This window comes from Pimephales promelas, chromosome 7 (genome assembly GCF_988280905.1).
Source record: "Pimephales promelas chromosome 7, fPimPro1.hap1.1, whole genome shotgun sequence".
Lineage (NCBI taxonomy): Eukaryota > Metazoa > Chordata > Actinopteri > Cypriniformes > Leuciscidae > Pimephales > Pimephales promelas.
In genome coordinates, this window is record NC_142775.1 from 30,443,887 (window position 1) to 30,467,520 (window position 23,634).

A 23,634-nucleotide genomic window follows, 5' to 3' on the forward strand; every position below is an offset into this window, starting at 1 on the left:
TTAATGGAAACAGTGGAGACATGAAACTATCCATGTTGGTTATGTATATAGAAAAAACATTTTTTGTTTATTGCATATAAATGTAAAATAAGTGGTTTGAGAGTGTAGCGCAGTGGTTCCCAAACTTTTTGAAAGCATGGCACATCTTTTTAGTGCTTTTTTTCAATTAAACTAAATGTACTTGTGTACTTATATAAAATTAAATCTAGTTGAGCAAACATCAAATAAAGCATAAACAGCAGCATGAATTTATTATGTATGCATCATAAGAGACCTAACACCGTGTCCTAACCAAGTGTGCTGCGACACCCGATAAAAGGTATCTTTTCCATGTTAATCAGAGTTTTTTGTTCTAACCAGCCACGACATCGACACGCCAAGATTCTATTTTAGAAACGGTTTCTATCTTGTTGCGGCTGGAACAACACCAGATAGTATTATAATCTCAGGTACTGTTTATATGCTTTATTTGGTGTTAAAAGCGTGTGAGTTTGAATGTCATTTTGACAGCGTGTGAGTTTTTGAATGTCATTTTGACATTTTGACAGCGTGTGAGTTTTTGAATGTCACTTTGTGTGTATTTTATTGTCGTACTGAAAGCAACAATTAACCTCAGATCTTCAAAATAAATAAAAGTGAACAAGAACATTCAACTCATTGTTAACAGATAAGTGTATTCTGTGACAACTATTGTTTCAGGAAGTGATTTGAACCAAATCATTGGAACAACTTGTTTTAGACTTATATTTAACTCTTTAAATAATAGTAACCAACTCCAATTAATTTTTTTCTTTAGTTTTCTCATTTGCTTTGTTCAAACCTGACCTTATAACTTAAAAATTTAAACTAAAATGTCTGCATGGAACTGTCGTGGGCATTGGTAGATTGAGGATAGAGCAACTCTTAAATCGGGGCCCACAGCCAGGCGCTGCATTTTTGGAGACGCTAGCTCCATTTTTGCCCTATCCTGTTAATCTCTGCGTGAAATATAAAATTGAGTGTGCATCAGTTCAAAGGGCAGAGCTGAGGGGGCAATTTAAATATGAATGAAATATATCAGTGTTTTTTCGCTTGTGTATTTTCGTTTGGACATGCTCATGGTGGTGTTTTGATATATTGTTTTAAATGCCCTAGCTAGTTGTTGGCACCCACTTTGGGAACTACTAGTGTAGAGGACTAAATGTTTAAAACTTTACGTTCAAAATCAATTCCCATATGAAGAAAATGAATGGGATATTAACTTCCAGAACCTGATTGTTGCACTCACAGTGCATCTTGTAAGCTCAATATTTTGACTAATTTGATGATGCTTTCAGCAACCATTACTAATAGAGTGTTGTAATTTCAGCTCAGTTTTGCACATTTTGCCTAAATTAATGTTTGGCTTGCGGTGTGTGTGTGTTTCTTCTGTTGTTAACATTTTACAAGACATCATCAGTCATTTGAGAGATGTGGCTGTAACTCTCAAGCACATTTTTGCCCATAAACAATTTTTTATGTGCTGGAGAGTTACAGCCACAACAGAAGAAACACTCACCCCAAGCCAAACATGAATTTAGGGCAAATACTTGTTGATTATGTTTCCAAGGAACATCATTCTTATATGATAATGAGAACATTCACATAATTTATGCATCCTTTAATAATGTTGAAATACTCTGGTTTCTTACAGATGAGACGCAGAAGTTGTTAAAAGATTTGGCTCACAAGAAGCCCCTCCAGGTGCCAAATATCTATCACCATCTTCCTCACTTGCTCAACAATGAGGGCAGTCTGCACCCCGCCGTACTGGTGGGCCAGGGACGTACCGGAGGTGAGCGAAACAACTTACTTCAACTTTATACATTTTCTAGTAGTCATCAGTGATATTATCAAACGTCTGATAAACCAACTGAGATGGCACTCTCTAAAGAGAGTTTATTACTGTGTAATGTTGCTGTTTGATTACAAAAAAGTATGCTAAATTACAAAGCACAGTCACTTTAAAAAAAAAAAAAGTTATTGCTATATCAGTAAGCACAGTTTCTGAAACTCACTGAAACGCCTCGATTGTAGTCTTTAGTTTTCTTCTGGGAACTTGTCACAATATTCCTCATTAAAATAATTTCCGCACAAGACATATGCAAAAAAAAGGGGGAGATGCCTGGTTGAGTTGCTTTAGTAGTGTGTTGAAACTTGCAGTTATGGTAAGGGTTGTTACATTTCAGAAATAGCTTGAAGCGGTTGACCAATCACAACACTCTGGTTCAGCCGACCAATCAGAGCACATTGTGCTTTTCGGAAGGAGGGTCTTCATAAGCCTCACTGATTCTCAATATTTTAGTAATGCAATACCAACTGACTACCTGTTTAGTTTAGTTCAAATCTAATTGAAACGCAAGCTATCGAATCGGTAAATTTGTGACAATATCCAGCCCTAGTGTTTTGAGCATTGCATGAAAACCAATTCTAAAGACTCCAAAAATAAAATCAAGTATAAATATTTAAATAAGCACTCTAGTATTAAACTAGTTGGCACTCTAGTATTGTGGAGTTACATTGATTTATCTCATTGACTTGCACGCACCGTCATGTTTGACTTTTACACACGTTGACAAAGTTCCCTGAGGTCTTTATAAGACAGCTGTGACATTTTTCAGTCAAATAGTGTTCTGTGCTCGCCTGTGCAGCCATGGACAGGGCAGTTTGCATGCTCTGCTCGAGCTTTTGCCATTGTGTTAGAACTAGTTACACCTGTAAACCAAATGGCGAGCTGTGGGTGGAAACGTGCAGATTAAAGGGGCGGTAATATTATAAAAAGATCCCCTTTCTATGTCAGAAAGGGGAGCAAAATCAGATCGGCATATTGTTTGACATGCTTGCAGAGAAAGGCTTACCAAAACAAAGTAATTTGGTTGTCACTTTTCATGTTTTCTGGGTAGATAGATGCACTGGGGACCCGATTATAGTAGTTAAAAATGGAAAAAGTCCGATTTTCATGATATGTCCCTTTAAAATCTCCTGTAGTCTGAGCTCGGCTTCAGCCAAGTTCACTTGACAAATTCTAATCACTGTAATGGCCTTGTTAAGAGCTGTCACGTGAGATTTGTTTTTCACCCTCCATTTCTCACGATTTCAGCCAAGCAGCGGGGTGTTGCAGTCTGCCGTGTCCTTGCTTGTCGTATTGTGTTACACGCCCGTAATCTACGGGCTGTCACAGGCCCGGTCAGTGTGTCAGAGCTGAAGCTGCAGCCAGCGGCCCTGAATGGAGGCCCGGAGACCTTTTGTCCCTCCTTCACACACCCACAGCAGGCCTATCAGATTCTCATTAGAGGAATCAAGCCCTCTTGGGTTCAGCAAGGGTTATGGAGAGGACAGTTGTAGTATGGGAAGTGGGAAGTAAGACATAAGAAGTAATGGTGGAAGCTGCAAGAATGGGGTGTGGGGTTTCTGAAATCTTTTGTTGACTTACGAAACGTGATACTGCAGTCTTGATTTTGAATCAGTGCTTTAAATCAAACTGGTTTTGCTTTAGAACCCAAATTTTACATCATATACAAAGCAAGAACCCAGCACACTTCCAGAATTCTTCATAAGACAAAAGGAAGAAAAACATTTGTTACACTGACTGAATCTACAATTTGAGTATTAGATGACCGCAATCTGGTGAAGGTTAAAGTTTACAATGTAAAGATTACAGCTTTCTTTAAAAAAACACTAATAGTATTGTTGCATGTAAATTGAATATTTATTTTTCATACAGTACCTTGTCAATACAGTACGGTTTTTTTTGTTTTTTTTTTTGCATGCAAGTCTCACCAAGGCCGCATTTAATTAATATAAAAATACAGTAAAAACAGGAATATTACAAAATATTATTATTACAGATTAAAATAGCTGTTTTCTATTTTAATATAATTTAAAATGTGATTCATCAGTCTTTAAGGTCTTCTAATGATGATTTTCTGCTCGGGTAACTCTTATTATTATTATTATTATTATTATTATTAATAATGTTGAAAACAGTTTGTGCTGCTTAATTTTTTTGTGGAAATGGTGATACTTTTATCATGATTCTTTGATGAATAGAAAGAATAGATTATTTGCATTTATTTATTAATTAAATTTATTAAAGCATTTAGTAAATAGAAATATTTTGTAAATGAATAAATGTCTTCACTTTTGATTAATTTAATGCATCCTTGATGAGTAAATGTATTCATTTTTCTCTCTTTTTTTAATCTTACCCCGAATGTTTGAATGGCACCATTGTTTCCACTCAAATTTTAAGCAGCACAAACTGTTTTCAACGTTGGTATTAATAATGAGAAATGTTTCTTCGGCAGCAAATCGACATATTCAAGGATCATGTGACACTGAAGACTGTCTTCTACTTCTTCTATCTTCTGTCTTCTGTCTTCTACTGGAGCCTGGATGCTGAAAATTAAGCATTAATTTCATTTTTTTCAATTATTGCACAGCAATAAATTCAATTAAGTATATTCATATGAAAAAAAAAACCAAACAATTATTTTAAATTGTTGTAATATTTCACAATATTACTGTTTGTACTGCATTTTCGATTAAATAAAGGCAGCATCGGTGAGCATAAAATACTGTCATTAAAAAAAAAAAAATGTTTCCAAACTTTTCACAGGTACGGTATCTTTACATTTTAATGTTGTTAATCATGAACATTGACTTAGAAACTAAACTGGCAACATTCTAAATGCACATCGTAACTCTAAATTTTCCAGCTCGACACATGAAACACAGGAGTGGACTAAATATAAAAATGTAAAATCATTTTCTCCACCCTTTGAGTTGTAAAGCCAATGTGTTTTTCTTCTCTGTGCACACATATGTGGTTAGTTGCATTTTGCACCACTTTCCACTACAGTACCAGTGCAGATGTGCAATGATGTGCAACACTAAAAGGAAATGACACTGAGGAAGAAGGAAATAAACAGGGATTCTAATGCATTTCTGCAGTATTTAATGTGTCCATTAGCTGACTACAACAAAGCATAGTGGTCCTGATTGTAACCAAATGCACAAGATTAGAAGACAAAATGTAAAAGTTTAAGAATTGCTTGAAAATTAATGTGAATATTGTGGGTTCTGTGTACCCCTCAATGTCAATAGTGGTTGCTTGATTGGCTGGATTTTGTTTTTTACTGGTGTAGTGACCAATCCACTGATCTGGCTAGTCGATACCATAAGCCTGGAGCTGTCGTGCTCTTTTGTAGTGAGCTTTATTTTGTTCTTGTTTGTATGACACATAGTACCACACTATTCTGTATCAGGCAGTATGTGGGTTAACGACAGATGAGTTAAGTCAACATCTAGTTGGCTTTATTACAAGCGACATCCTATGCTGGGACAGACTGGAGTGAATGACAACAATGACGTTAGAGAATGTAAAAAAAAGCTTGTGTGACTGACCTCTGTCACATGAGGAGGTTGTTTTTCTGAGCATATAAAAACAGTGAGAACTTGTTGTTTTTGGACCGCTCAAGCCCACCCATGCTTTATGCCCACATCCTCCAAACTCACAGATGGACCTCCCCTATTGGCTAGCAGTAATCTCAGTCGCCTCTTCTGTGTGGCAAGACTACGTGCCCATGCCAGCGGCCCATCTCTTCTCAATGAGATCTAGGCTTAGGAGAGGATAATTTTAGAGCTGTAAATGAGGACATCATTTTCTGTCCAGACCCTAGAGACTGTGCACCATATATCTCACACTTATCGCCACCCATTTATCGATGTAGACCCAGGGGTTTGCAAACAGTTGAAAATTCAAGGCCAAAGGCCCATGGAGGAGAGATCTATACAAATATATTTGACATTTGTATGCACAATAATGAATGGTCTAATAAGCATTATGAGTCGATGACTAAGATGAAGAAAAGAAAATTCAATTTATGGTGTAACCAAGTAATGTCATAGCCTATTTCTTTTAGTGCTGTCAAATTTATTAATATGAAAGCATTTGGGTAGCAACATTTAATTTGAAATGTAATATGCAAAATGATATGTAAAATGGCAATGCAATTTATATTTTCAGCACATTGAAAATATATTTATTGATTTATTTTTATTTGATTTTTTTTCCATATTTATTTATTTATTTATTTATTTGGAGGGGTCGCTGTGTTGGCTAACAGTCTGAATGTAGGGTCTCTTAACCTGCAAAGGTTGAAAACTCTTGATAAACACAATGAAAAAGAGCGGTCTGACAACTTTGAGATGATTGAGAGACGCTCCCATTAGAAAATGAAAATGCTCAACAATACAAGGTTTCAGTGAAATCCCTTACTGTCTCAAACAATTGTTTTCACCTCAGTAAGGCACTGTAACATCCCTAGAGACCGTCTGGATATAATTTGCCATAGTTTAGTCTAAAGGCACGTCGAGTGTTTGTCTCAAAGAGAAGCATAAAGACTTCATACCGCTGCTGAAGACAGAGAGAAGAAAGCATTCTTGGAGAAAGGTGAAGCTCAGCATCTCTTTATGTAACCGAGTGCCTGAAGGCCAAACGCTACTTTTGTTAAAGAGAAGATGTGGCGTAGGAGAGGATGACTTGTGTTAAATGCACATTAACTTAAAAACATGCTTTTTTTCCCCTACAAAATGCACTTCTTTCATTTTCTTTCTTTCTTGGTGTCTCAGGTGCTTTATCTCTGTCTGATAAGCTTCCTCTCCCTCATATGTGCTCTCTCTCTCTCTCTCCCTCTCTCTTTCTCTCTCTTTCATCCTCAACCTACTTTACTCTTTCACCACGTGGTATTTTTTCTCAAAACACTCTTTTCTGCCTTCCAGTGGGAAGCAGTGCAAAATGGGGACATATTTTACTGTCTTCTGTTTGGTGCTGATGAAGTGTGACAGAGCTTCTGTCAGTCTGTCACTCAAATCCGCTTACACACATACACACACACACACACACACACACAGCAGCTCAACCTCAGCACTCGAATGAAAAGTGCCCGTCTGTTGCTGACATTTTGTCGCTGTGCTTAATTTTTCTTTGGGCAATGTAAATCACTAATATGTTTTGTAAAATAATTTATCGTGGCCACAAATAAAGAATTTGTTCCCTCGCTTAAGTTAATCCATGGCCATGATTTAACTAAATTAAAATGAGGGAATGAATTAGTATAACACGACCATGATTTAACAAAAATGTGGGAATAAATTAATCAAATGTGACCATAAGGCATGGGAAGGAATTCTGACCTCGACAGGATTTCCATGTCCAAGAGTTAGTTCGATGGTGAATACCAGCCAGACCAAACTTTTCAAATTCGCTTTGGCAAATTGTTTCTGTCTCCTAAAACAAACTTTGTTGATTTATGCTTTAAGTATATTGGGGTCCTTATTATCTGACTGTATCAGGAGTCAGAATCTCCTTTATGTTGCTTTGAGATGCAATGTAGTAGAGCAGAGTAATGTTTGTGGACTTCACCCATATGCCACTGTGGAAACCCCCTCTGCGTGAGTGCATGATGTGCTTGTGAATTGGGTTTATGAGCCTCGTATTGAGTTTGTTTTTTTCTTTCTCTTTTCTATGCAGTTTCCATGGTGATGGGCATCCCCACGGTGAAGCGGAAAGTAAAGTCATACCTGTCAGAGACGCTTCATTCACTCATCGATAAACTCTCGGCGGAGGAGAAGCTCGACTGCGTCATCATAGTGTTCGTGGGAGAGGTGAGCATTCTCACAGTTAAGTGAGAGCATTGTGGTTTGCTTTGTCTTCCTGTGTGTGAAGACTTATGAGTAGTTCTGATTCAAATGCCAAGCCATGCTCACCGCGCAAACAACAATGTTCTAATGGGTTAGTGACAACTGGGGGGAAAAGCATTAAACATTTGGTTTACTTTTGTTCAATTTTAATAGGGTTGTGTTGCATCTCCACTTGATGTTCAATGTGAGATCTGGATTCTGAGACCATCATCAACTTTGTGAATGGTTAAATTGGGTCAACAACAGTTTGTTTATTGTCTTGTTTTGATTTGACATTCAGATGGTAGAGTCCATCATGCCTTGTTACCACTGTGCAGGCTGGTGGTGGTGTAATCGTGTGGGGGATGTTTTATTGGTACACTTTAGGCCCCTTAGTGCCAATTGGGCATTGTTTAAATGCCACAGCCTACCTGAGAATTGTTTCTGACTATGTCCATCTCTTTATGGCCACCATGTACCCATCCTCTGATGGCTACTTCCAGCAGGATAATGCACCATGTCACAAAGCTCGAATCATTTCAAATTAGTTTCTTGAACATGACAATGAGTTCACTGTACTAAAATGGCCCCCACAGTTGGACTGGGAAAAAAATAACCCTCAAATTTCATGCCATGATATACAGTGAGACTGGTAGTATAACTCTGCAACCCTAACATACTGTAAACAGTGCAACTCAAGCACTCCGAGTCCGCACAAATCAAATGCTGCGATTACATCAACATGTCTTTTTTTGTCCAGTGTACAAGAGAGGATATCCCTTCCCACATCATTCGCTGGAGTTTTACTCTCTCCCACACATGGTGTAGGCTGGACAAAATCAGTTAGAAAAGACAATTCATCCTCCCCACCGAGATAACAAACATCCCAGGGCAGTCACTCCAATTCTCATATTTTTCCAGGCTGTCAGGATTTACGTTTAGTTGCTACTCCACCTGTATTTGTGCCGAGCCTTTGCTTGTGTGTGTGTGTGTGTGCTGACCTGTTCTTTGTTTGCTTCCTCACAGACGGACGTAGATTATGTAAACAGTGTGGTTGCAGGCCTTGAAAAAGAGTAAGTGACATTTTCTTTTGCCACTTCCTCAAGTTTTGTTTTACATGATAATGATCTAAATTGTACATTTAACCTAATGGTTTTGATAACCTGCTAATCGTTATTCTTGGCTATCCTTTAAGGTTCTACACTGAACTGAATTCTGGGTTACTGGAGGTCATTTCTCCCCCAGCCAGCTACTATCCAGACCTCAACAACTTGAAAGAGACCTTTGGTGACTCGAAGGAGAGGGTGAAGTAAGTATTCAGAAAATAGTATTCCCTACAGCAACCAGATTCTTAGAAAGTAAGTGCATACTTCTGGTTGTGTAATTAACAGTTCTCTTATACTGCAAGTTTTAACATCTAGTTTAATTTATTACATATAGTTGACTTAATTATTACCTGATAATTGCAACATACACTATCATTCAAAAGTTTGGACGTGTTTTTGAAAGAAGTCTCAACAAGGCCTCTATTATTTGATCAAAAATACAGTAAAAACTTGCCTGTCATGCTAGACCTACATCAAGATGTTAGGTCTGGGAACTCATCATTGACAGGGCTCAATCGGAGGGGCGGGATAAATGGTTGTCTTTCAAATTCTCTCTGCATGCAATTGGATAGCTCTACAACCAATCAGAGCAACCAAGAAGGTGACGGCTGAGTCCCATGTGTTTTCCCACCAGCGGAGCAAATTGATATATTAAATTTTTACTGTATCTATTCGGCAAAACTCTGAACACATCTTTTTTTTTTTTTAAATGACTCAAGTGCTGTTCTTTTTTCTGGTTTCAAAGAAAAGCTTAAAAGCAACTCTGCCGTCATTATGTTAAGCCCGCCCGCCGACTCTATACACGATGTGATTGGCCTGACCAGAGTTTGTTTTTTCCAGCTAAAACGTCTATGGAGAGTTGCTACTGTAGATCACACTGGCTGCGAAATAATTTTTGCTGCCACTAGGATGCGTCTAGATTTCTAGGCTAAGTAAAAACAGTAATATTGTGAAATATCATTACAATTGAAAAGAACTGTTTTCTATTTGAATATATTTTAAATTCTAATTTATACTTGTGATGTCAAAGCTGAATTTTCAGCATGATTACTGATGTCTTCTGTGTCACATGATCCTGCAGAAATCATTCTAATATGCTGATTTGATGCTGAAAAAAACCCATTCCTTATTACTAGTGTTGAAGATGATTGGGCTGCTTCATATTTTTTGGGAAACTAATATTATATTATAAATGTTTGTTTTCAGAATTCTTTGATGCATAAAAAGTTAAGTAGAAAAGCATTTTTTTGAAATACAAACCCCCTCCCCCAAAAAAATAAAAAACATAATAAATGTCACATTTTATCAATGTAATCTATCCTTGTTAAATACCTAATTGCATATGCATTTGTAGGAGTTTCCCTTTCAGACTCAAAATTGATGGGAGCCTGGGAGGAGAATAATTAAATGAATCACGCAAGGTGATTTAATAACTAAGATTTATGCTCGTCAATTTCCTGGTATTTGCACCTTTATTTACCGCCCCAAAAAAGCACGTCTTAAACCAGATGCTAACTGGTAGATTGTGTTGGTCATTATTGAGATGATCTGGCTGCCTTGGTGTTCTTTAATATGCAGTAGATCACAAGCAGAAATTTCCACTCTCATCTGTGTTTCCCTGTTTAATAAATCTGGTCCTTCATTTCTTTAGAAAAATCTTTTGAACGGTAGTATGCATGTTGTTCGTTGTTGTGTACAAATGTTTGACTGGTGGTGTGCATAGGTGTATTGTTTGTGGTCTGTTGTTTTGTTACGCTACCCATCGGCCATCGCTGCGGCAGGTGCATGTGACAGTATTTAATGCGCGCATAGAGATTGTGGGCAATTTTTGTGGTGAGGGTGAAATAAAGTTTTGATTAGACCGAATCTCATATTTTAGTGCCAGAGTCTGATTATTTATGGTCACAAATGTGATGAGAGAGAGGCATTGCAGATTTGTTGTGTGACAGGAAGTGAGTAAAGCTCAAGGGCAAAGACATCAACTCCTTCACTCCCTCCTTCCTCTTCTCTTTTTCTCCCTACCCTAAAATGACTCCTCTTCCTAAATCTTTCATCCACAGCTGTCTCAATTTAATCTCAATCACTCTGGGTATCTCTTTCTTTCTTTCTTTCTTTCTTTCTTTCTTTCTTTCTTTCTTTCTTTCTTTCTTTCTTTCTTTCTTTCTTTCTTTCTTTCTTTCTTTCTTTCTTTCACTGACTCTTACATCTCTTGGTGTCTCACTCCCTCGGGGAAAATATTCTGTGCCAATGCTGAATATTATATTTTCAAAACCAATTTAAATACCACAGACATATTCAGTAGCAGTGAATGTGCTATTCAACACTGCTTTATTCAAAATAAATAGCAATATAGCAAACAAAATAAAATCAGTGCTATGTAGCCTTCGATTATTTCTAAGTTAAGTTAATACATTTTTCGTGTAAACATGTTTTTAATTATTTATTTTGCTAAATGGCAATTAATTAGTAAAAAATGAAAGCAATATGTGATTTTTTTTCTTCTCTTTTTCAAACAATATTATCCAAACTACAATTCAAAAGTTTTCAACCCAAGTTTATTTTTATAGCGCCTTTAACTATATATATATATATATATATATATATATATATATATATATATATATATATATATATATATGTTCCAAAGCATCTTTACAGAAAATGTGTTAAAAAAAATGTTTCAGTGTTACTTCAGCTTAAGTTTGGTAAGATTTTATAAATATTAAAAATATTTTTATCCAGCAAAGATGCATTACATTTATCAAAAGTGACAGTTAAGACATTTATAATGTTACAAAATATTTATTTTTCAAATAAATGCTGTTTCTTCAAATGTTATGGAGACATTGCCACATTTCTCTTGATTTCGTCTGTCTCAGTTTTTTTCATGTAATCACAGATGGACTCAATGATGGTGAGATCAGGTCATACCGGCTTTTTTTCAGACTCCTTGTGCATTCACAAATCTAACTGGATTATTACAGTACAATTATTGGCAAAAGGAATGTTTGGAAATGTAAAGTGATATTTCCTACTGACACTACCGCAAATTATATAAATAACTGTCTTAAAAACATTGTTGTGTGTGAAAACTAATGTGCCTAAGATTTTAACACAATACTGTACATATAAATACATTTAGACCACTTAGCATAGTGGATGTCAGGATGTGAAGAGACTTTCAACAAGCATAACAAAAAATGTCGCCTACCTTGCCTTTAAAGTAGCCTAACCTGGTTTCCTTAAAATTGAGTTCATTTAAACTAAAAATTTTAGTTCATACAAAGAGATTAGTTTATTCCACAGAAACTCAAAATATTATGTTATCTGAACAACATTTGTGAACTTAAGCTGTTTTTATGAACAGTTGTGATAACAAATCATTGTTTTCAGTGCATGCACTGCTTATCAGAATGAATGACGGAGACAGAGAAACAGCATGTAGTTACAGTATCTCGTTCTACTAAATAATGGCCCAGCAGTTGATTGAGACATTTATTGACTTAGAGTATTAAGTAAGGGATTTGTGGTTTTTGATGTCATTTTTTTGTATTATAGAAGTGGCACATTGATAGGTTCATGTTGTTATTTTTATTCATTTTTAAATAGAAAACAAAAAAAAGGAATGGCTTAGTATAGGACAGATTAAACACGTTGCCCCCGAAGGGGAGTAACTGCACTTTATTTTAACAGCACAACTTTAATAATTTTTTCACTTCAAGCACTGATGGTTTACACAAAATTAATAACTTTTTGATGAGAATAATACGAAATGTTTCAGCATATTAGAATGAATTCTGCATATTAGAATCAGCATATTAGAATGAATTCTGATGGATCATGTGACACTGAAGTCTGGAGTAATGATGCTGAAAATTTTCTACATTACTGTTAGTATCATTACTTTTCTCACTTTTTGACATTGTTCATTAGCAAAGTCACCCTATCATTCTTAGTTAATGTATTAGGTTGGAATTCCTAATAAAGTTATCTCTGTTTTAATGCTAAAAAAAAAAATACTCCCATTTAGTTTTGGTGTTTTAGCAATGCCTTTCATAATCTAAAATAAACACTAAGAAGGCTTCCTAGTGAACCAACTTGCATTAGAAGTCATTCCCAGTGAAACCATCTGACATAACTATGTGCGTGTGTGTGTGTGTGTGATTTTGAGTTTTTATTCTGTACCACCATCTCTCCTCTCATCTACTTATCTGAGTCAGTTTGATCAAAGGAAATGAGCTGCTTTGATGCACATAGTATTTAATATTCTTTTTGATTATTTAATCTCTTTTCTCGATGAATGAACAACAAAGGTTATATATTGAGTATGTGAGAGTGATGTGTTTTTGCTTGTAGCCTCAAACTGCCCTTATTTAACTTTTGCAGTGTGTTTGTTTCTGGTTCCTGTAACCATCAGTCATGTTCTACATACACCTGCCATCTAGAGTTTCACTCATGGCTCAACCACAGGCTAACTCTCAGATTCAACCTCGAGTTTCAGGCTAATGGACTGTGTATCTCCCTTTTTGAACACATGTATGATGTATTGTATTTGTGTTTCTTTGTAGATGGAGGACCAAGCAGAATTTGGACTATTCCTTTCTAATGATGTATGCCGTCAACAAAGGGGTCTATTATGTCCAGGTAATCAAATTACCAGTTTCAAAGGTGAATTGTTTAGCATCTACAATACTAGTGTCACTGAACAGAGTGATTTGTCATAAAGGTTCCCATTCCCCAAACACTAGCCTGTCTGCTATTGGTTGGCAAATGGATTGTCCCGCCCCAAACTCACTCCTTTGGTTGATTCATGTGGTTGTCATAGACAACAGAGCAATGCTTTGAAATCTTTAGGGTTTACACTCTTTTGGTAGAGCTAGCTATGCATGCCTTGTTTTTACAGGTGAAACTCGAAAAAACTGAATATCGTGCAAAAGTTCATTTATTTCAGTAATTCAACTTAAAAGGTGAAACTAATATATTATATAGACTCATTACATGCAAAGTGAGATATTTCAAGCCTTTGTTATATTTTGGATGGTTATGGCTTACAGCTAACTCTAATTTTGAATTTGGGGTTTTCACAAGCTGTAAGCCATAATCATGAAAATTATAACAATTAAATACTTGAAATATTTCACTTTGCATGTATATATTAATTTCACCTTTTAAATTGAATTACTGAAATGAACTTTTGCACGATATTCAAATGTTTCGAGTTTCACCTGTAGCTCTTTCTGCATATAAAGTACACTAAAAATATTTATCTCTGCTACAATTACATTACCTGTATGATGATCAAAACTGTTTTCTACCCTAAATCAATTGACAGCATTTGTGGCATGCTGTCCATTGTGTGTGTGTTTGTGTAAACTAAAGAGCCATAACATTATGACCACTCACAGGTGAAGCAGAAAAATGTTGATCATTTCATATCAATGTCAGATGCCAAGTTCTGAGTAGTTCTAGATTAGATGATTACTGAACAATCAGTAATTGAAATCGATGTGTAAAGACCTTTGTCAAGGGCAAAATTGTTATGGCAAGATGACTTGAGTCAAGGTATCTCTGAAAAGCCAAGCCTTGTGGGATGCTCATGGTCAGAGGAGCGACAAACATGGCTTTGTGCGCACAAGGCTCATTTATGCACTAGGGCAATGAAGGCTATTGTGGCATAAGTCAAAAAATGTTAATGATGGTTATGGGAGGAATGTGTAACAACATCGCACCCTGCTGTGAATGGGCTGTGTAGCTGCAGACCGGTCAGAGTGCACATGATGACCGCCAAAAACGCTTGTTCGATTGTAGCATGGTAACACGCGCATCGGAAATGGACCTTGGAGCAGTGAAAGAAGGTCGTTGAGTCCAATGAGTACAGTCACACTGCACACATCGTCACCGTCACATTTAGATTACCTTTTAAGTTGATTTTTTAAAACATTATTTTACATAATTATCCTAAATAACAGGTGTTAAATGTAATCTTTAGCCAATCTCAAAATTATTATGTTCATATGGTACTTTGTAATGCCTAAATTCACTTTTAAGAAAATAATTAGTGTTATTTTATTTATTGTCTTGGCTAAGTGACGGCATGTCACACATGCATGTGAAATTAACTTAAAATATCTTTTGATTGAATTCTCCTCTTACAGTCAGTTTCCCGAGCGATGCACATTTCTGTTTAGGTTTCTAGTTAGTGCGCAAGATCCCCACTGGAAGCTCTTCAGTTCAGAATTAGACAAAGTACACCAAAAGCTCTTTGCTCAAGGGTTGCCTAGGTAACCCTTTATCTGGATATACCATAAAGACACCCTTTGGGTCTGTAGCGGTTGTCATGGGAAACGGGACTTTGTGGTTTGGGGATTTCAGTTTTTGTGAAGTGATTATGATTTAACAGCTGGGAATATGATCAGAGGAAAGAATTCGCTTTAGTCAGAGCAGCTGTACATGGTCGAAGCAGATTTAAAGCGGTGTAGCACTTGACATGACACTTCTTATTTGTTTCTCTCTGGAGGACAAGCAAACGTGAAAACCATAACATGATGTAAGAGACCAAGCCGAAGCCTCTGCCAACTGGAAATTTTGTTAGCATGTAAAATTAATTTGTAATGTAAAAACTCACCGAGTGGTCTGGGGTGTTCACTGATATGCTCATACAAAAATCGCTGCAAAAGATGCTTCCCAACAGGTTTTATTGTAGTTTGTCCGTTTCTATTGACTTGACTTGGTACAAAAACAACTAGCATCTTTTGCAGTGATTTTTGTGTGAGCATATGAGTGAACACCACTCAAGTTTCACATCTTTGTAAACTTAAGTTTAATCATCAATGAGTTTTATGAATGATTGTTCTAGTGCACATAGATGAGCATTGTGTTAGGTGGGGGTGCTAACCCAGAAACCTCAAATTCTCGGGACGGCAGCATTTGTCCAAATTTTAATCTTAACCGTTCTATTTCATCAGAAACGATCTTAAAACAGGGTAAGTGTAAAATACCGAACTAACCCTTTAAGGATATAAGCGATATCACATGACATGAAGGCCTCAGAATTTGTCCTGTGTAGTATTAAGAATCGAACCCACAACCTTCAGTTTGCAAGTCTGCCGTTGGAGAATCAAATCCTGGTCTTCTGTGTGAGGCGGAGATACTGTCCACTATATTAATGAGGAGTTAGTATCAACCTTGTGAATAGAGGATGATGAGATTTTATATGTTCTTACTTTCCAATTGTTCTTGATTAAAAAAAGCTTTTATTTAAAACATTACATGTATTTTATTGCATTTTCACTGTCTTTCAAAATTTGGGGTCAGTGAGATTTTTTTTTTTGACAGAAAGAAATGTATACTTTTATTTGGTAGTGATCAAAAGTGACAGTAAAGACACTTATTGTTACAAAAATGTGAATAAAAAATAAAATACAATAAAATAAAGATATACAATACGAATATTTTAAATTCAGAATATTCACAGTATATTTGATCAAATAAATGCACCCTTGGTGAGCATAAATGACTTCTTTCAAAAACATTAAAAAGTCTAACCAACCCCAAACTTTCGAATGGTAGTGAATTTTTGTGTGTATTAAAGATGGAGTAAGCATTTTTTGGTAATTGCTGTTGATATTTGAAATCTCCAAAACACACCCCCTACCCAAAAGGATCACACCCCTATCCTGATACCTAAACCCCCACATTCACACACACACACACACACACACACACACACGTCATGCAACACAGGCAACAGCTAATAGTGGAATCTGCTCCGACATTATGACGTCAGTTTGTTACTATGATAATTCAAGTCAAATGTTTAATTGCAATTTAGCTCCTCTACTCATTTGTTTGCAAATTCCATCCCCTCAAAAAAGAAAAGATCCCTTCATAACACAGTAGTAGCTAATATATCACAAATGAGAAAAGAAAGGGTTATTCTGATCACTGAAAGTGAAACCAAAAGAGAAACCATATATTAGGAGTATGTATTCTCACTTTTCTGATACACTACTTTGGGAGCAGATGATCGAAACAGGTGGTGGAGGTTTAGCCATTCCAGACTTATAATAATAATAATGAACAAGCAAGTGAAGATGGCTTGTTATGTGTATATTCAAGTAAAGACAGCATTATCTTAGTTCTGTGAAAAACCTCAGCAAAACCAACGTGTGTATCGAGAAACAATAAAGCAACCTTGGCGACCGTTTTCAGGACTTCCTGCTCCTTAAAGGGTTAGTTCACCCAAAAATGAAAATGATCCCATATCTTACTCACCCTCAAGCCATCCTAGGTGTTTATGACTTTCTTCTTTCATTACAAACACAATCAGTGTTATATTAAAAATATCCTGCCTCTTCCAAGCTTTATAATGGGTTTAAATGGTAATAAACATAAAAATAAAAAGCACACCCATACATCATAAAAGTAATCCATCTCCAGAGGGTTAAGGAAGGCCTTCTGAAGCGAAGCAATACGATAAAAAAAAAAAAGAAATCAATATTTGTCTAGTTTTGGCGGAAGAGTGACCTTTGACCTCTTGTGCACTGAGCTCTCTCTGTCCTCCATCATGAGTGTATACATCCCTTACTGCTGATTGGCTACAAGTGTGTTTTGGTGCTCGGTCTGATCCACTTTTCAACAGCGTATTTCAAAAATCACTTACTGTTACTGCATCTTAAAGTGTCTTTCTTTCCTAACGTTTTCACATTTTCACAAGACAAAAAAAGCATAATTTTGTATTCATGTTCATTTATGTCTTTTCAACTTTCATGTCTTCCTCATTCTCACGTGCTTCTGTCAGTCTGTGTGTTGGACTCTACCGAATGTTTTCATTCTTTTTTTTTTTTTCTCTCTGCCGTGCCAATAAGTCTCTCCAGTGTCTTCATGTCTTTGTGCTCTCTATACATGCTGTGCTCTCTTAGGAGAGGGGAAAGGTATTGCTTTCATGTTTTTTGGGGGGGAACTCAAGTTACTCAAGGGTATAGGACGACATGCTTTAACTTAGTGTTTGTGTGTGCTTGCGTAGTGGCAAGAGTGTCTGTGTGTGAAGTGTGATGATTTTTTTTTTTTTTGTATTCTTGGGGTTTTTAGTTAGAAGTGATATGTATAGTAAGTGCAGCTTGTGTCAGTAAATGGATCTGGTTTATGGGTTGTGCTGTGGTTCATATCTGTTTCCTGTTGTTCTTACAGTTAGAGGATGACATCGTCGCCAAGCCAAACTATTTTGCCACCATGAAAAACTTTGCCCTTCAACTCGCCACTGAGGACTGGATGATCCTTGAGTTTTCACAGCTGGGCTTCATTGGTGTGACATGTTTTTAATATCTTTATTTGTTTAATATGTACAGCTATTCAGGTATCACTTTAATTGTCATCATTTATTCACACTCATGTTGTTCCTCTTTCTGCTGTGGAAACCACTGAAATAGAGATTTTATAGAATGATCTCACTGCTCTTGGCCGTACATCAGAGGCACACTGTGTCCAGGAGATATCAAGCCCAAAAAGCACCATAATAGTGTTTCATAGATATTTGAGTTACGTAAACATTCTTCAGTTTTTTTTTTCTTTTTGGTTACACTTTATTTTGATGGTCCAATTTAGACATTCTATGAACTATAAGTAACTTTGCAACTACGTAAACGTATGACATCCATGATGACATCCAATTGCATCTCTTTAAGACTTCTTGTCATAGGTTGTAAATCCACTTTCAGAAAAGTTTGTTTAGCGAGGATGTGTTCAAATTGATCAAAAGTGACATTTAAAGTCATTTACTTTCGCAAAAGATTTCTATTTCAAATAAATTTCTGTTCATCAAAGAATCCTTAAAAAATGTATCACGGTTTGCACATAAATTGCACAATGGGCTAAATGCACGGATAAGTTCCGCATTTGACGCAAGGATGCTCATTAGTTTCCGGTTGGGGGGGATTTAAGCGGAGGAAACCTGAGGAAAACAGGATTATGTCAGAGTCTTCAAAATTTACTGTCCTCCCGTCTTTGAAACGAAACTTTCATATGTTTAGATGTCATTTTATATATAGTTATGTTTATTTTCAACGAGGGGTGTCTGTTTCTGTGACTAACGTTTCTTTAGTATAACCGTGTGAGTATAAAATTCAATATAAATTCTCGGTATTGCATTGGACTCTACGATCGGTGGAAGTTATCCAGCATCCTTAGACCTTCACCGGAAATACCGCCGTGCATAGAGCCCATTGTTTTCAACACTGAAAATAATGCTTTTTTTATAGCATATCAGAATGATTTGTGAAGGATCATGTGACGTGTGATCATGTGATTTATTAAAACAGAAAACAGTTACTAGATTTCATATACATTTTTTTTTTAATCAAATAAATGCAGCCTTTGTCTACTTGGTTTTGAATGAATTTCTCTCTCTCTCTCTCTCTCCCAGGTAAAATGTTCCAAGCCCCAGATCTAAATCTCATTGTGGAGTTTATCTTCATGTTTTATAAGGAGAAACCCATCGATTGGCTGCTAGATCACATACTCTGGGTCAAAGTATGCAACCCAGAGAAAGATGCCGTAAGTTAATACTCTTTTCCTGCGAGTGTCTTTCTGAGACATTGAGAGGCTTTTAGCAGAACGGGACCTTTTTTTGTGTGTGTTTGTCTTTCTCTCTACAAACACACACACATTATGTCACTATTTATACATTTTACCCTATTTTTATTCCTTCGTTCTTACAGTTAATGTACTGTACATGTGTTCCTCATTTTTTCTCTCTTCAGAAACACTGTGAGAGACAGAAGTCGAGTCTGCGCATTCGTTTCAGACCCTCTTTGTTTCAGCATGTAGGCCTACACTCCTCCCTTGCTGGGAAAATCCAGAAACTCACGGTAACTCTTATTACACGAGTGTTATTTTTTTCTAGCCACGCTTTACACCCAGTATAAACATTCTTGGATGCCCAAAGTTTAAAACCCTTGTTTGAGCATAATGGATAATTGACAAGCCAGTAGATGGACCTTCAGGACAAATTATTGTTTACATTACAAATGTAGTTTTAGTGATTGTTGTCCAAAACCTGTCGCTGACATATTGTGATCAGATCATCTAAGATAGGCTTTAAAACTATCTAGATCTTCATGAGTTTCACATCTGTCAAATCTTTCCTCTTGGTCAACTTAAACAAATTGTTTCAACTTTGTGTTCATGCTGCCTTAATTTTGAGTTTAATCAACTTGAAATGTGAAGTTGTATTAAGTGAGTTTAGAAATTTGAGTTGACTAAACTTTACAGCATGATCACTTACTTTTTTTCACAGTGTGCTCTTAAAGTTTGATTTTCTGCAATACAAAGCTTCCTGTTATCTTATAACATCTCGTCTTACCCCTGTATCCTGTTTTCTTTTGACAAACTTTCTTTTTTTTTTCTTAAATAGCTGACCTTTTCCTAATCCAATTTTTACTTTTAAGGACTGTTACATATCAGCTGGGGCATCAGCCACACTTCCTGTTGACTTTACTCATAACTTCCTCTGTGTATTTTACTCTGTCAGGATAAAGACTTCCTGAAACCTCTATTGCATAAGATTCACGTGAACCCACCGGCAGAGGTGTCCACCTCTCTTAAAGTGTATCAAGGCCACACGCTTGAGAAGACCTACATGGGCGAGGATTTCTTCTGGGCCATTACTCCAATGGCTGGAGACTATGTCTTGTTCAAGTTTGATCGTCCTGTCAACATAGAAAGGTCAGTCTGTCTGCGACTGAGAGAGATACACACACATTTACAAGGCTGGGTGGTAATGATGGCCTGATGGCCTGATGACCTGGGGATGGTGTGAGAGGTTCAGGCCAGACTAAAGAGCAGTGCTGCATTTATACGTATTGCTTTAATTCACCATTCACACACACACCCAAATGATTTTTTTTGTAATCCTCACCTTCTCCTAAAAGTGATGTTCACTGAGCGACATCAGTCACATGTCTTCATGTCTCACTGTCCTCACAGGGGAGGAGAGGTGGCTAATGAGAAGCTTCTAAAATAAGACGCTGTAACCCAAAACCTCTGGAGAGAAAGAAATGGAGAATGGAGAAAACATTGTTGAGCAGATACACAGATCTCCATGAATCAGTTTTGTTTGGTCACGTTAGTCAAGCTCGCATCAGCCGATCCACGTCTACCAATAGGAATACGACCCTATATATATATATATATTATCAGCTATCGTGCTTATCAGGAGCGTATAACCCTCCTCCATCCCCAGCTCCCCCTCTCGTCAGTCAGAATTTGGCACTCTGATTCACCTTGAATCAGAATAAATTCTTGAATTATCTAATGATATCTGCAATACATGTATGTTGGTCCAGTTCTGTTTACCCTAATTTATTGCTGCTCTTATCCATGCTAGGTTGCATGGATGAGTAGGGAGTTCTTTGTCTTTTTTTTTTTTTTTTGTCTGAGTAGAAACGGTGCTAACAAGATGGAAGTGTCAATTTACGCGCGTGTGAATGTATTTAATTATCAGCTCAAGTAGGGGCCTGTTTAGAGACCCCTTATCTTTGTGCATGCCAGTGTGTGTTCAGTGTAAGACTCTTGTCCATGTCCCGCCAATGTTTGTACATGCGTGTTGACGAATATTCATGAGTGTGTGCCTGTACATGCATATTCATTAACAATCAGCCTTTGATTGGCAGGTTCCTTTTTCGCAGTGGAAACCAGGAGCACCCGGGAGACAAAATCGAGAACACTACTGTCGAGATCCTGCCCTTTTCGGTAAAATGATAAAATAAAACGTCCTCAATTATATTTCTATGTTTTCCTCTAAATGTCCAAAACAAGCCCCAGGTGACAGGTTTGTCAGAGTCTAACATCAGCAGGTTGACAGGAATATCCGGTGTAGGTCTCCTGTGTACGCTGCCACCAAAGCTCATTTCAGTCCGTCGCAGGTTGAGCTAGCGTGGTAATGAGGCAGCGTACTGCCATCCTGCTGTGATACAGAGCTTAAAAAGCCTTCAAATGGGCTTTTGATGTTTGTTTTTGAAGACTTTCCTTGAATAAATGAGGTCGGTAATATATCCGAGTTTGTGTAAATGGGGTTGTGTGCATGGTTTTACTTACTATTTTATCACAAGTAATGCTCCCACAGTTGTCTAACATTGTTAGCATTAACATTGTTTGGCTCTTTAAGTGCTTCTAAATGAGGATGTTATCTCTTGCAGGACGCTGAGGTGAAGACCAAAGAGAAATATAAACGGACAGAAGATCGGTTCTATAAACTTGGTGAGTTATTACTCGCACGCTCAATTCAGCAGTTTTGCACTAGAAGCAAATTATTGTGCTTTGCTTGCAAATAGGGGAGACCATTGACTCTTTAAAGGGTCCCTTTTACAGTCTTGATTGATTTTGTTGTTTGGGTCTACTAGTATAGGTTTTTATGCTTAAATGTTCAAAAAACATTTTTTTTTTTTCATATTGTTGCAGCACCTCTCTTCCCAGTCTGACAGTAACTCTGTTTAGTTCCTGTCTCTATAAAGCCCCTCCTTCTGAAAGCACAATGAGCTCTGATTGGTCGGTTGTTTGTGATTGGTCAACCGCTTCAAGCGTGCTTCTGAAATGTCACAGCCCTTACCATAACCACAAGTTTCAACACGCTACTAATGCTACTCAACTAGGCCTCGCCTCCTATTTTTTTTGGGCTCTTCATTTAATTGACTTTATGCATAGCTGCACTACTTCCTGAACTTAAGCCAGCTCCTTGTTTCCTGTCTGCCATTATTGGCCGAACTTATTCAGTTGTGTCTGATTATTGTTGCCGTGACTACTGAGGTCAGGCACACCTGGATTAATCAACTTATCCAATAATGACAGACAGGAAACAAGGAGCTGGCTTAAGTTCAGGAAGTAGTGCAGCTGTGCATAAAGGCAATTAAGGAATATTGTGCTGTGTATGTTGCTGATACAAAACTCAAGACTCAAGGCGTTTCAGTTAGGCTTGCCATCTGTCCCGGTTTCACCGGGATTGTCCATCTTTTGAATAACCTGTCTTGGAAAATTTATGCTTTCTCCCGGGACACCGAATGTCCCGGTTTTCAAAAGGCTACGTGAATATGTCACTTCAAACTGTGTAGCGTGCGCATGGCAGAGAGGGAGAGAGCGAGAGACCTTGCGTGTGTGTGCTAATGTGCGTGTGTGCCTGTAACATTAGAAATTTCTTTTGTTAGCCTGGCATGCCAGACCTACATCAAGATGTTAGGTCTGGAAACTCATCATTGACAGGGCTGGACTCAATCCTGGGCTGACAGGATTGACAGTTGACAGGGCTGGGCGCGGGATAAACGGTTGTCTTTCAAATTCTCTCTGCACGCAATTGGATAGCGCTACAACCAATCAGAGCAACGAAGAAGGTGATGGCGGAGTCCCATGCAAATTGATATATTAAACTTGTACCGTATCCAGTCGGCAAAACTCTGAACACATCTTTTTTTTTTTTTTTTTTTTAATGGCTCAAGTGGCGTTTTTGTTCTGTTTTCAAAGAAAAGCTTAAGTGCAAATCATCCAGAGTAGCGATCAAAACCGAATCGAAAGTCAGCTGTTCGCCAGCAGCAGCCATTTTTTGTTTTCAAGTAGCAGTGAACCGTCGCAACTCTGTCGTCATTATGTTAAGCCCGGCCGCCGACTCTATACACGATGTGATTGGCCTGACCAGAGTTTGGTTTTTCCAGCTAAAACATCTATTGAGAGTTGCTAGATCACACTGGCTGTGAAATAATTTTTGCTGCCGCCAGGGTGCGTCTAGATTTCTTGGCTAGTCTTTAGTGTCACTTTTGATAAATTTAATACATCCTTGCTGATT

The 23,634-nt window shown here is 37.2% G+C and overlaps 1 protein-coding gene across 1 annotated transcript in view; it reads left to right on the plus strand.

Moving 5' to 3' along the window:
• The window catches only part of mgat4a (alpha-1,3-mannosyl-glycoprotein 4-beta-N-acetylglucosaminyltransferase A), a 46,190-nt gene that overhangs the window by 19,232 nt on the left and 3,324 nt on the right, over positions 1-23,634 (plus strand). The window contains exons 4-14 of the mRNA XM_039683222.2: positions 1,673-1,813; positions 7,553-7,686; positions 8,728-8,774; positions 8,897-9,010; positions 13,376-13,451; positions 17,997-18,111; positions 19,228-19,358; positions 19,565-19,672; positions 20,335-20,528; positions 21,476-21,554; positions 22,001-22,061. Coding sequence (XP_039539156.2) covers positions 1,673-1,813; positions 7,553-7,686; positions 8,728-8,774; positions 8,897-9,010; positions 13,376-13,451; positions 17,997-18,111; positions 19,228-19,358; positions 19,565-19,672; positions 20,335-20,528; positions 21,476-21,554; positions 22,001-22,061 — 1,200 coding nt within the window. The remainder of the gene's footprint in view (positions 1-1,672; positions 1,814-7,552; positions 7,687-8,727; positions 8,775-8,896; positions 9,011-13,375; positions 13,452-17,996; positions 18,112-19,227; positions 19,359-19,564; positions 19,673-20,334; positions 20,529-21,475; positions 21,555-22,000; positions 22,062-23,634) is intronic.